Source organism: Dendrobates tinctorius, unplaced genomic scaffold (assembly GCF_039654945.1).
Source record: "Dendrobates tinctorius isolate UK_male_01 unplaced genomic scaffold, ASM3965494v1 ptg000107l, whole genome shotgun sequence".
Taxonomy (NCBI): domain Eukaryota; kingdom Metazoa; phylum Chordata; class Amphibia; order Anura; family Dendrobatidae; genus Dendrobates; species Dendrobates tinctorius.
Genome location: NW_027361775.1, coordinates 4,974,613 through 4,989,131, shown reverse-complemented (window position 1 = coordinate 4,989,131; position 14,519 = coordinate 4,974,613). Strand labels below are relative to the sequence as shown.

The 14,519-nt window shown below is 41.9% G+C and overlaps 1 protein-coding gene across 1 annotated transcript in view; it reads left to right on the top strand.

Annotated features, from left to right (window-relative positions):
* The first annotated feature begins 7,410 nt into the window (after positions 1 to 7,410).
* The window catches only part of HCRTR2 (hypocretin receptor 2), a 193,198-nt gene continuing 186,089 nt past the window's right edge, over positions 7,411 to 14,519 (top strand). Inside the window, exon 1 of the mRNA XM_073589446.1 lies at positions 7,411 to 7,876. Within this exon, the coding sequence (XP_073445547.1) occupies positions 7,660 to 7,876 (217 nt within the window). The 5' untranslated portion in view covers positions 7,411 to 7,659. The remainder of the gene's footprint in view (positions 7,877 to 14,519) is intronic.

The following is a 14,519-nucleotide window of genomic DNA, read 5'->3' as shown; positions in this document are numbered from 1 at the left end:
CCAGTTAAATTTTGGAAGAAGGTCCTGTGGACTGATGAAACCAAGATTGAGTTGTTTGGTCATACAAAAAGGCGTTATGCATGGAGGCTAAAAAACACAGCATTCCAAGAAAAACACTTGCTACCCACAGTAAAATTTGGTGGAGGTTCCATCATGCTTTGGGGCTGTGTGGCCAATGCCGGCACCGGGAATCTTGTTAAAGTTGAGGGTCGCATGGATTCAACTCAGTATCAGCAGATTCTTGACAATAATGTGCAAGAATCAGTGACGAAGTTGAAGTTACGCAGGGGATGGATATTTCAGCAAGACAATGATCCAAAACACCGCTCCAAATCTACTAAGGCATTCATGCAGAGGAACAATTACAGTGTTCTGGAATGGCCATCCCAGTCCCCAGACCTGAATATCATTGAACATCTGTGGGATGATTTGTTGTGTTCGGCGACCATCAAACTTAACTGAACTGGAATTGTTTTGTAAACAAGAATGGTCACAAATACCTTCATCCAGGAACTCATTAATAGCTATAGGAAGCGACTAGAGGCTGTTATTTTTGCAAAAGGAGGATCTGCAAAATATTAATGTCACTTTTATGCTGAGGTGCCCATACTTTTGCACCGGTCAAATTTTGTTAAAATGCAGATTGCACATTTTCTGTTAGTACAATAAACCTCATTTGAATCCAGAAATATAACTGAGTCCATCAGTTATTAGATATATGAAACTGAAATAGCTGTTGCAAAAGCCATAATTGGTATAAAGAAAAAAGGTTAACATTAATAGGAGTGCCCAAACTTTAACATATACATAACTGTATATTTACCAGTCAAATGAAATACTTGAAGGATCAAAAAGATATTAGAGTAGACTAAAGGTACTTAAACCAATATCCTCATGAATTACTACCAAGAAGTGTGTGTTCAAAATCTCTGCCTAGGACTATAGACACTGCTTTAATGTTTGTTCATCTAAGTGACTTTCTGATCAATGCTCCATTTTACTAATAGATTAACATAATATGTGTTTTATGGGCTAAATATACTCTTCATTGTCTTGGTTGGTGTTAGTTTTTTGAGTTTTTGCCTAATACGCACTACCGTTGTTGAATGGGGTTCTCCACTTGAGTTGTCATCTAAGTATGTCTCAAGGTACCCTACTATAAACTGGGCCCTCGCTTCAGCGGTCCATTTGAGATTTTGATACAGATAAATCATGGGGCCAACATGCTCAAACTGCCAAGCTATTTACAGATTCGCAATTCTTTTCATGTGTTTCTCCTCAAATCTGTTGTCCTTTCTTTAAAAGTAAAAACTTTTTCTTGTTAAAGGGAATCTGTCACCCGCTTTTTCGACTATCAGCTGCCGGAACTGTCATCGCGTTCCGGTCCGGCACCTCCCATCTTCTAACAGTGACAGAGTAAAGTACTGCAGTGCGCAGGCACCGGATCTCTCTGACCTTTCCCAGCACCTGCGCACTGCAGAACTCTGCTCTGCTCTCAACAGGGCAGAGCGGTGCACCTGCGCAGGAGCCACAACGGGAAGAAAAGAAGAGGACGTCACCATTAGAAGATGGGAGGTGCCGGACCGGACCGCGACACCCATCGGACCAAAACTGGACCCGGACTGCCCCTGTGTGAGTATAACCTAACTCGTTTTTCTTCTCTTTCAGGTTACATCGGGGGCTTATCTACAGCATTACAGAATGCTGTAGATAAGCCCCTGATGGAGGTGCTGGGAGCTGATAGATGAAAAATGGGGTAACAGATTCCATTTAATTGAAAGTGGTTTGGTCTTGAGGAGAGGCCCTGGGAGCCCAGGGATAACATCCATGCCCCTCTCCTCCTGGAGAGGTTTCTTAAGGATTTGAAGAAGAGGCGTAAAGGTGGGTGTAGTGGTGTACTGTAACTCTAGCATCTCTCCATCCTCTTCCCTGGCAGATATACTGATGCTCTCACTGCCACAGCCCCACACCTTCCTCTCCTCATTCTGGCATTCCTGCCATGTCTCTAGCATCTGTGCTCTCTGCCTCCCACCCTCAACAGAGACGTCGACATACTCTTCACCGCGGTCCCACACCCTATCCACATCCTTCTGTGGCTGCCCGGGGTCTGCGTGCTGTGTGCAGATTCCCAGGCACAGTGCTTAGGGTTTGCATGTGGTCTCAGTTTCTTAAAGGGACAACACATGCTGTCCTAAAGTGTCCCCAGCCAATGGTGGGGGAACACTTATTATTTAAGGCACCTCTACCACGTGGGAGGTGCCTCTGCCTCATTGCAAGTTTGTTTCTTGACAATATTGTTAGTTATCAGGTCCCAGTGCTCTTATCCCATATACATGCCTGCTTATCAGCTGTTGTTGCCAACCTGTATCACCCATGCCCACCTGCTTGTCTATCTGCCCATCCTGCTGCACCTGCCAGTGCTCATCTCTACATCTGTAGGACCTGTTGCACCTGCCAGGCACATCTCTACATCAGCTTGTCCCATTGCACCTGCCAGTGCTCATCTCTATGTCAGCCACTCCCACTTCACTTTCCAGCTCTCATCTCTGCGTCAGGTGGCCCTATCTGCATCCGTGATTCCTGTGTTCCTTCAGTGCCTGTCTGCATCTACCATACTTTCCATTGGGTTGTCCCAGCTACCCGTTTCTAGGGAGTCATCTGCCATCTACCCAAGGTTAGTCCTTGTGTAGTATCTGGTCTACCTCCTTGGTCTCTAGTATGTCACTGTGTATCTGAGGTCAGATTAGGTGAGGTTCTTAGTTCCACCCATCCAGGCTTTCCTTGGTCCATGGCACAGTGGTTCCCCCACTCAGCACGTCGCAAAAATCAAATGTCATAGGACATGCACTGATTGCACTACAAATTTAAAAGAGAGTAACTGTGGCCATGTATAGTGCAATATAAACAATAATAATACACTAAATATCAAAAAAAGTCTGCATTTGTAAGGCCCTTAGAAAGAGTCAGTCTGTTATCAGTCATGTATATTGGTACTTCTCGTGTTTTTTTCTTATTTCTTACAAATTTTCCAGGCAAGCAAAATCTGATAACAGGATTTCGAATTGTGGATGGTTGAGGGACATAGCAAAAAAATCAAATGGATTTTTCACCATAACTTCAGACTCCCAGGTGGGGGAGGGGTGAGGAAAAAGAACGCTATCAAAATGTCAGCTCTAGTATAACCAAGGAGTGCAGAAGAAATACAAGTAGATTAAAGGATCCTTTAGAGCAGCCAGAAGGTATATTACAGATATCAGCATAGTTTAAGTGTTTAGAAGACTCTGGGAATACACACATGCATGGTTCTCTAATTCTTCAGGATCCCAAATCGGAGTAAGACACCAAACAGGCTTCAGGACATGGACATTACAATACTGTAAGAGCACACTTAAATCAGGTATCAGAGCATGCAAATCTATAAGAGCAGAATCAACAATAAAAAGTTAGAAACAAAAAAACGGAGTTAAAACACACACTTTTTTAGGATGTATTGCTAAATGAGAGCAGTATGAAGATTCATAACTTCACAGAAAGGCACTAAAACCCACATTTTCATTAAGGCCCTGTGGGGCAAGTGTTCCTAGTCTGTAGATTGACTTGCTCTCTGTCTGGACCAGTATTCTCCCAAGATCGACCCCCTAACACCTATATTAATTTGATCTATAACTTTAATTTTAAGGCCAGATGAGTTGCTACTATGGTATAGCTTGAAGTGTTTAGGTAGAGTTTTGAGGATACTTATGTCTTCTATCGAAACACACTTTTTAATGTCCCCCACGTGTTCGCTCACTCATACTTTTATTTCACTTGCGGTTAGCCCCACATAGACCTTACCACAAGGTTAAAATAATCACTAAAGTTACCATTATCCAAATCATCTGGATCTTCATGGGAAAGTATGGATTATCTTCACATCGGACAAGTGAGGTATATGTTTGTTTATTATTTTCATTTTTTTCCACATGACATGGGCTTCAATGGATTAGGCATAAAGGTGAGTATGACTTTCATTTTTGCTTTTTATTTAAAAAAAGGAATCTGTGTCTTTATTTCAATTAAAGTATTTCATTCTGGCTGTGCTTTTTTATAATCTAACAATGGGGTTAGTAATGGGGCATCTTATTGATGCCTCTTCATTACTAACCTGTGGGCTTGATGTCAGCGGCCTTAAAGCAGCTGACATCAAACCCACAATTAATACCTCACTTGCCACCACACCAGGGTAAGTGGGAAGAGCCAGGCAAAGCGCCAGAATTGGCACATCAAATAAATGAGCCTTTTCTTGGGCGGATGTGGGCTGCTAATTTTTGGCTGGGTGGGGGCAATATCCATGGTCACTTACCTGTCTGAAAATACAAGCCCCCAACTGTTTGCTTTAGCTTGGCTGGTTGTAAAAAATGGCCATGATAAAACTGTTGTCAGTGACGCCAGGCGTAAGTTGATGAGAGTAATACAGACATCGGTCATTAGCCGATGTCTGTGACCAACAGTAACCCTTTTATTGCTGGTCACAGCTACTGGCTCATGATGTCATCTAACAGTGTGGGAAACAAAGATTTCTGACTGGCGGTAATGATCTTACCTCCAATCATGTCCTCAATACATCTGTTAAAGTAAAGATATTGTGGTCGGTCCAGGTAACTCATTCTGCAGTCAGTAATAGACACTGCTCTTGTTAATATGTCCCTCCTATCCATAAAGTGGTTGATTATGGACAAGTATGTGACCAGACCCATCCATCAGCTTTGTTGAATTTAAAAAGATCACACATGAAAGCTGGTTTTCTATTGGAGGAGACTGATGGACAGCTCTGGTTACATACTCCACTACCAGGTGTTATTGTATGGAAGGTAGAGCTGCACTAACAAGAGCAGGATAAGAAGTGGTCATGCCTATATAATAGTAAAGATCACAAAATCATGTCCTCAATACATCTGTTAAAGTAAAGATATTGTGGTTGGCCCAGGTAACTCATTCTGCAGTCAGTAATAGACAGTGTAATACAATGCACTGTAGGAGTGCGCTCTCTTGCCTGCTCGTCACTTCCCATCAGAGCCAGCAAGGGAGCACACTGTCACCGAACATTAAAAAGAATATTTCACAATAACAAGACATACTGAGTATATGTCAAAATTGCCAATTGACGCCTGCTCAGTAGAGCAGTGATAAGGCTAACTCCTGAAACAGATGTCACTGATGACTCTTCATTTCAGGGTGGGGTCAGAGCCTGTGGTAGTGATGTCCTGTTTTAATATCCCAGCTTTCACTGGGGGTTCTCAAACAAAGCATCATCAAAAAGGAAGTAAGTAAAAAGACTTAATAGATAAAGCAGTTAGAGAGAGTAGAGAGGGAATGATAGTCCCTCAGCCTATCTCCGGTTTATGAATGACAGATCAGTGCTGAGATTTCAGAAAAGATAGGTCATTCAAGCCTGGAGGAAGGAAGAGGGGCGGGGGAATCATAGACACGGAGGAGGAGACTTAGTACACACTCCAGCCCCTGGGCGCCAACATATACTGTAATTAGCAGAAAAATTCAAATGGTGATTAATGAAGAGAAACAAAGCGGATTTCTTCACCAAAGGTATCAATTTAATCTGTATTACAGTGACATTATAACCATGTTTTTACCTTACATTTAAAAATTGTACTGACAGGTTCTTTTTGGGTGCTAATCAGAATTATACTATTAAGTGGTCAGACTGCTTGTGTGCCAGTAGTGTGTGGTATAAGGCTAGGTTCACATTGCGTTAGAGCAGTCCGTTCAACGCATGCTTTAAATGGACTGCTCTAACGCAACTTCTTTTTATGATCGCGTTATGTGATCCTGATAGCGCAGATGCTTCATCTGTGCTAGCAGTGATGGACCCTCGGACGCTGCAGACCGCGTCCGAGGGTCCGTCACAGAATGACGGCACATCACTAACGCATGCCGATTATGGCATGTGTTATCGATGCGCTCATCTATTGCAGTCTATGCTAACGCATCCGTTACATAGCGTTAATGCCGCTATGTAACGGATGCGTTAAATGCAGCTGGGGAACTCAATGTGAACCCAGCCTTAGTCAAATCCACCAAAAAAGTATACACAAATATGAAAAAGAAAGAACACTCCAAATAGCAAGTGAACTTCTTTATCCTATGTCACACATATCAAGATCGACCACTTATACCATGGTAGAGATGCTTTGAGTGTAAGCCGTTCCGGAGTCTTGAGGAAAACCAATGGTAACTGTCACTTTCACATTGGTGAAGGGCACAGAAATATATTAATGATAAAATAAAGCATAAACTGAGAAGCAACAATAAACACAAACTTCAAGAGTTGCATAATAGACAGCTGATGTTTTTAACCTGTGGAACATTGCCCCCTGGAAGGAGGGATTATATTCTGTCCTGTAAAGTACACAAGTGCAGAGTGCGATCATGTGCTTGGTTTACATTGATGTAATTTAAAGATTATTATTATAGATATATGCAAACTTCTGCTTCTAAAGGCCTCTTTACATTTAGTGATGCTCCAGTGATCCCGACAACGATTCGACCCTGTCAGGATCGCTGGTGCATCACTAAATGGTCACTAGTGAGCTGCCACACAGGCAGATCTCACAGCGATGCAGCAGCGATACAACGGTCGTTACTTACCTTTCAGACATGGCGATCCTGACGTCCTCCCGTCCTCCCGTCCGTGTCCACGTGTCACTAGTCGGTGCCAGCAGGAAGCCCAGCAGGAAGCACCTGATGAGAAATGGAGCTGCACGATCTCACGCGATCAGCGACGGACAGCGGGGCAGGCGGTCGGAGGTAAGTATCACACATAGCGATATCGCTGCTGCGTCACCAAATCGGTGATGCTTTAGCGATATTGTTAGCGATATCGCTATGTGTAAAACCCCCTTAAGATTCCAAAGCTAATGAAAAAATGCAATTAATGATTTGTGCATATGTGCTTCATGTTGCCTTGTTGTCTTCAATGGATATAGAGACAGAGTACAAATGTCTTCTATATGTACTTGCTTTTGTTTCTCTGCTTGGAAACATTGTACCATGTCCTGCAGCTTTCAGCCTTAAATTATGTTATTATTCTTCACACAACCCCGCAAGATATAGGAATTAAACAAAAGAGGAATACAATTAGTGTGGACCTGTGCTAGAATTGCACATTAACCTCTTACCATTAATCATTATTCATTTCCTGCTAAGTTATGATGCAGAGAGCAAGAAAATGCATTTTGCAATGTCTGAATTGATAGGGGACGACCTCTTCCTACAGCTACTATAACATTTACATTGTATGGAAGGGGATGGGCTGGAGGCGCGAACGAGAGCTCCTGCACTTGGTGCCAGAGTAGCACTGACAAAGGAGAGAGCTTTTCTCTTCTCCCAACTGTGATTATTTCTTTTCATTTCCTGCAAGCAAACAGGGTACAATGTTCAGCAAATTAATGGCATGTGCACAGCTGGCTTAAGGGAAAAAGTTACTGTGTCTTTAACATATCAGAAAAACGCTTCGCAAGTCGTCTCCGGAACAGATTGGAACAGTTATAACTGGATGCTTTTGTTTGCACCTATATAAGTTGGGCAGTCCGCAGCAATTCATCCGTGCTTCATGTATTTTATCATCACGGATAAAGGTTACACACTTATAACTGGAAAAGCATGCCAGGAACAAAACTTGATGGATTTATCTATAGGAATTGGTCTGTTCATGATATAAATGTGACCCAGGAGCCACTTTTGAACCCATCTTCTGACTATGATGATGAGTTTCTGCGCTATCTCTGGAGGGAATATTTGCATCCTAAGCAATATGAATGGGTGCTAATTGCAGGGTACATTGCAGTATTCATTATTGCTCTGATTGGAAATATTTTAGGTAAGTGACCATACAAAGGATCCATTTCATAAGTGAATGGTACTGTATACTGTTTAATGGGCAATTAGTGTTACATTAAGGTGCATGTGGTGCATGACTCTTTAGCAATGTAACAATGTGCTCATAGCCGTCAGTGACTCTTTAGCAATGTAACAATGTGCTTCTTAATATTTATTCTTGTGACAGTAATGTTTGATTTCCCATGTATAGTAAGTAAAAATCAAAGCGTGCTGTAAAATGATATGTAAGTAAAAAGTCACCTTTGTACTGTACATCTTACATAATGGTTTCATAAATTGATTTTTAAAATATTGCTGATTGTATTTGTGAAGTTTATATTTTCTTACTATCAATGCAAATATGCAGTGGGTATCACTGTACATTACAGGTGTATCATTGCTTTCCTCCCCACATCATTTGGATCCATAATACTAATATACTCCAATCTAGCCCATTCTCCGAAAACGTGTTAAATAGTAAATTAAAACGTCTTATCCCATTCTAGAGGTTATATGTCAATTTAAATGCCCTTGATATACTGTCAGTCTGTAGATTGTCTCTACAAACTTGGTTATTATAATAATAGGGTTTCTAATCACTGTGTTATATGTGTATAAACCATTACTTACTAGAATGTATCACTATGTGATTGTCCGGTAGGTTTAATCTTACAGAAACGGTATACTATATTCAAATAATAACTGCATTTGGATTATATACTTGTTTGATTTACAGGATATATGGATATTTATAACAGCTTTTGGGTTCTTTAATTTTCAGCATAATTAAATGTAAATGGACTTCAATATTTGTTTAAGATGGAACTGTCTATGATTTTGTACTGCATGTGTCAATTTGACACGTGGGTTAATATGCAGCGGCTTACTTTTAATACATTCATGATAGTACAGGGCCATCTAGTGGACTTTTGATGCAACAAGTTTTTTAAAAAATATAATGTATTACACTATATAATTATTTTTTAGTTATTTTGTTTTAATGTATAAAGTTTTCATTAAACTTTAAATAAAATCAATAAATGCAAATAAATGACATAAAATGTAAATTACAGTACAGCTGACATTTCAAATAAAATAAACAAAAATTATACAAGTCAGAAAAAAGTATAAAGAAAGAATATGGAAAATTGATAGAAATGACACATATATTGCATTACAGAATAATACACTAAGTTCACTTAAAGAGGTATTTAAAAAGCCAAAAGCAGAAAAGTGTTCAGCACCACTGTGCCGCCTATACCCCCAATTGTTCCTATAGGGTTAACCACACTAAATAATGAACAAATAAAAGCCTCCAATACAACCACAGCAGGTGCTCAATCCATGTGAAAAAAACATGTAGGTAATCCACAGTGAGCAAGAAAATGAAGGATGGCACTCACCATGCAGTTTCAACTTGCTTCATTCAATGCTGTGCTGCTCAGGCACGGGAGACATGTGCAAGGTATGGACTATGGCTGTTTCGCACTTCAGCGCTTCAATGGGTCCTCATGTTTTTAAATTGCTTTCCTTATTTAGACAGTCTGAAGATAAGCAAGTTTGAAATTGACCTTTGATTTCTGTCTGCTGTGAATCTCCTCCAATTAAGGTACTGTCACACTTAGCGATGCACCAGCGATCCCGACCAGCGATATGACGCGGTCAGGATCGCTGGTACATCGCTAAGTGGTCGCTAGTGAGCTGCCACATAGGCAGATCTCACTAGCGACATCGCTGGGGACGGGGATCGCTACTTACCTGTCACACTAGGCGATCCTGTGTCCTCCCGCCCGGCTCCAGACGTCGCTCGTCGTCACAGCAGGAAGCGCTGCAGGAAGCTGACGACGAGAAACAGTCCTGAATGTTCTCGCGCAATCAGCGATAACTAGTGGGGGAGCCGGTCGTAGGTAAGTATCAGACATAGCGATATCGCTAGCAATATCGCTATAACGTCACTAGTTATAGCGATATTGCTAGCGATATCTCTTAGTGTGACAGGCCCTTTAGAGCTATTATCTTAGAGAGTGTATAGGTTGTTGACATTGAGATCGACAACCAAAACCTGGATGATAATGCTCAGCGGTTACATTCTAGGCTGAGGGGATAATCCTTGAGATTATAACCAGCTCTTTCCTTTTTTTTCTACACAGCAATTATCTGCTCACGACCCTCTCAATTCCTTTCAGTTTCTGACCAGCTGATGCTATCAGTCCTGCAATATCACCAGTCCCCAGCATCTGTCTCTTCTAGAGCAGTTCTTCTAATCAATGCTCCCTTGTTGAATAGCACTGTTATCTCTATTTGCAACTGTAAAGGCCCATTACACATAATGATTTCCCAGCAATCCCATCCGACATGGATGGGAACTCTGGGACATCGTTAGGCTGATCGCTGGTGAGCTGTCACATAGACAGCCCCTCCAGCGATCAGGACCAGCGAGCAAGCTGGTTTCTAATGTAAACATCGGGTATCAAAGAGCCGCGCGGCTGCTGGATACCCGCCGTTTACCTTGGAAACAAGCGTGTACGCCGGTATCAAAGGTAAACAGCGGGTATCCAAGAGCCTTGGCTCCTGGATACCCGATGTTTACATTAGAAACCAGCGTCCAGCGTCGCTGATCACTGGTCTCTCGCTGCCACACGCAGCGATGCGTGCTGGCCAGCGGTAGACCAGCGATCAAAAAATGTCCCAGGCCGATCGAGCGCAATCAGTGATACCCAGCAGGGGGGCTAGTGGCTGATCCCCGTCACACACAGCGATCTCGCTGGCGAGATCGCTGTGGTGTTACAAAATAAGCAAGCTCGCTAGCGAGATCGCTGTGTGTTACGGGGCCTTAAGAACAAGCACTGACAGACCAGCAGAAAAAACTGCCCACAACTGTCATTCAAAGATAAGTGCATGAACACATCCATCCCCAGAAACCACTTTTGTGGTGCTCAAGATATAACTTGATAATAAACCTTTACGGAAATGAATGTTCCACTTTCAACAAAGGGAACCTCAAACATTTGCAGTCATGTAAAATAAAAAAGCTAGATGATACTTTCTTACTCCAGGTCGAGTGCTGGTTCTCCACTGCCCTTTTGTCTGTGTTATGACTGCAAAGGCAATGTCTTAATTACAGCCCACATAACCACTTAAGTCAATCACTGAGCTCAGTAGTTCTGTTTAACTTAGTGATAGGCTGCATTAGTCATCTAAGCAATTAAATTGACATCACTGCTGCACCCAAAACATAAGGCCCCATCTCACATAGCAAGATTGTTAGCGAGATCACTGTTGCATCACCGATTTTGTCACGCAACAGCGATCTCGCCAGCGATCTCGCTACGTGTGACACATAGCGGCGACTGTATATATAAGAAAAAGGGCGCACTATTGATGTAGCAAATGGAGGGAGGTGTAAATTGGTAGTAAAAATATATGCTAAAAAGAGAGAGTGCTCTTTTTAGCACATAGCGGCGACCGGCCCCCCAACTGGATATCACTGATCGTGCTAGAATGTCCTGGGCCATTTTTTGATTGCTGGTGTCCCACTGACCAGCTTGCATCGCTACGTTTGACGCCGACGAGTAACCTCGTTGGCGACGCAGAACTCACGGACGCAGGCGGAAGTCATCAGAATAGCTGCTGTGTGACAAGGTATCAACGACCGCCGAGGTCGTTATATGGATCGCTGGATCATTGCTGCGTCGTTGAGTAGATCTGTCTGTTTAATCGCTTACTAGGAACCATTTAGCGATGCACCAGCAATCCTTATCAGGCCGCATCATTGTCGGGATCGCTGGTGCATCGCTTAGTGTAACGGTATCCATAGAGACCAAAGAAGAGAGGAGGGTCAATAAATTTGCCGCAGGAGACAAATATCTTGTTAGCAAGACTTTTTGGCTTGCTGACTTTGTCTCCACCTCACCATGTCTGTAGTTCTTGGTCAACACAAGAGCTATAAAATCCTTTTGAATCTTTATACCCTTACCACTAAGGATGTCTATGCCTTCAGACTGACTATATCTTGCCATTTTTTATATGCTTTTTATATTTCTATATCTAATACCTCTTAGTTTGTATATTTCACTAAAATGACTTAAAACATTCAATAGCCTCTTCAGAAATAGATCTCTAAAAGTAACTTTGACATTTACCAGAAAATCTGAGGACAGCTCATAGGTTTCATTATCTGCTTTTCGGGGAGAATATGTTAATTTCCTCTGTAGGCAGAGGTATAACTGGGAAATTGGTACAGGGGCAGGGGAACACATGTAAGGCTAATTTCACATTTGCATTTGGAGGCGCAGCGAACGCTCGCTGTGAAGCTCCGCCCCCTGCTGCAACTCCTCCAGTCAGCTCCGCCTATGGGCGCATGCCACTGAATGCGGCCTGCATACCCTATCTTTAGCATTGGGTATGCAGGCCATGCGCAGGTATGCTTTTGCCGCCGCGTGCATCCCTATGACGTGTGGCGGCCGCACTAAAATGCAACACGTTGCGTTTGATGCAGGTCGCCCCACTGTCAAAAGGACGCATTCAGCTGCAAAAGCATACCTGCACACGGCCTGCGCACCCAATGCTAAAGATAGGGTATGCAGGCCGCATGCAGCGGCATGGGCCCATAGGCGGAGCTGACCGGAGGAGGTGCGGCAGGGGGCAGAGCTTCACGGCGAGTGTCAGCTGCACCTCCAAATGCAAATGTGAAACCAGCCTAAGGGGGTCGACAAGTCAGATAACATGTTTTCAACTGTAGGGGTGCAACTCAATTATAGTAGATGAAATGGATACCTCAGTGCACAGCTATGCTATTACTGAAACATTATATGAAGACCAAGGTCAATATCACCACTATGCCATGGTAGATTTAGATGGTGCAGAGCAATTAATTGTTTACAATACAGAAAAATCTAATGACTTATAAGTAATGTTCTCACTGACTGGATTGTTCACTTTTTCCGCCATTTGAAACTCGCCCACACCACACTAAAAACTTCTTCCAACTGCACCTCATTTGAGTCATCACATTTCCTGCAATGTCTTCACATATTACCAATCTACACTCATTTTACATCTTGTGGCTACCTCCATTCTATGGAAATGGCAGCTGCTACTGATGAGATTCTATCTAGATAGAATGGAGAGGAGGAGGGAGGAGCTCTGTCTCTAGCTCCTCCCTTCTCCAGTCTTCATAGCAACTGCCATCTCCTATCTCAGTAATGGGAATGTGTGTCTTCACTGAATACAGATTTTACCTAAGAATTGAGAATTTTGATAATGACTGATCAATTTTGACAGAGAAAGAAGTAGATTTCTCTGTTGAGATATTTTATAAAGTTACTTATTTTCATGTCTACTATTGATATATAAAATAAAAATTAAAACAAAAGTTATGCTTTAACTAAAGCTGATTCATTAGGTGCAAATACTTAGATTTCTAATATCTTTGCAATGGAGTTGAAAAATTAAATGTAAGCAAAAATGTTTTATTCCACTCCTCAACCGCTGTTAGATCGTGTGTCAAGTTCAAAATGAAAAGAAATTAGTGAAAGGTTCATTTTAATATCATATAACGATGTGATCTATGGGTTGCCCTCCAATATTACAATGTGGTGGCCCTCACTAGATCAACCTTTACTTGCTTGTTTTTGGCTGCCACACAGTCTGATACACATTCATCAAAGAAGTGATGTGTTCACTAGGGTGACCGGATCTCATATGGGGGGAAAAAATGTCAGAATCTTGTTCGTCTGGACCCCACAAAACGATTCCCCTTTCCAGATATTGAGAGAGCCAAAATTTGAGCTCGATCAAACAACGTTAACCTGTGCCGCTCGTCGCTCAAAGTTTGAAAAAAATCCAAATTGAGGTATTTTAAGATTTAGGTATTTTGCATAGTCTGTTAGACTATAAAGAATGTGACAACAACATTGCAGAAATAGCCCTGACCAAATTTTCGAACCATTTGTGGTATTTGAATGCAGTGTTGGTGGGATTATCGTTTTTTGATCCCACCATTACAGACAATGAAAAGTTGTTAATGGCTAATAAATTGCTCAGTAGCACAGATGAACCATCAGAGCACGCTAACCTACATGAGTTGATAATTTTACATAGTTATCTAATCTATTCTAGAGCTTTTGTTAAAGTAGTTTTTGAAACGTCAGAATATAATGCTCGGCATTTGCTTACAACTTGCAGGACATATTGCTTTTGTTCTTCATCTTTTGTCAGAAGGTCGTTAAAGTCAGTTACTTCCTACCTCTTTTAATTTTTCTTTCCTAACTTTTGGATTTACAACCCTAGCGTGCTCTGATGGTTCATCTGTGCTACTGAGCAATTTATTAGCCATTAACAACTTTTCATTGTCTGTAATGGTGGGATCAAAAAACGATAATCCCACCAACTCTGCATTCAAATACCACAAATGGTTTGAAAATTTGGTCAGGGCTATTTCTGCAATGTTGTTGTCACATTCTTTATAGTCTAACAGACTATGCAAAATACCTAAATCTTAAAATACCTCAATTTGGATTTTTTCAAACTTTGAGCGGCACGGGTTAACGTCGTTTGATCGAGCTCAAATTTTGGCTATCTCAATATCTGGAAAGGGGAATCGTTTTGTGGGGTCCAGACGGACAAAATTCCGACATCGATTT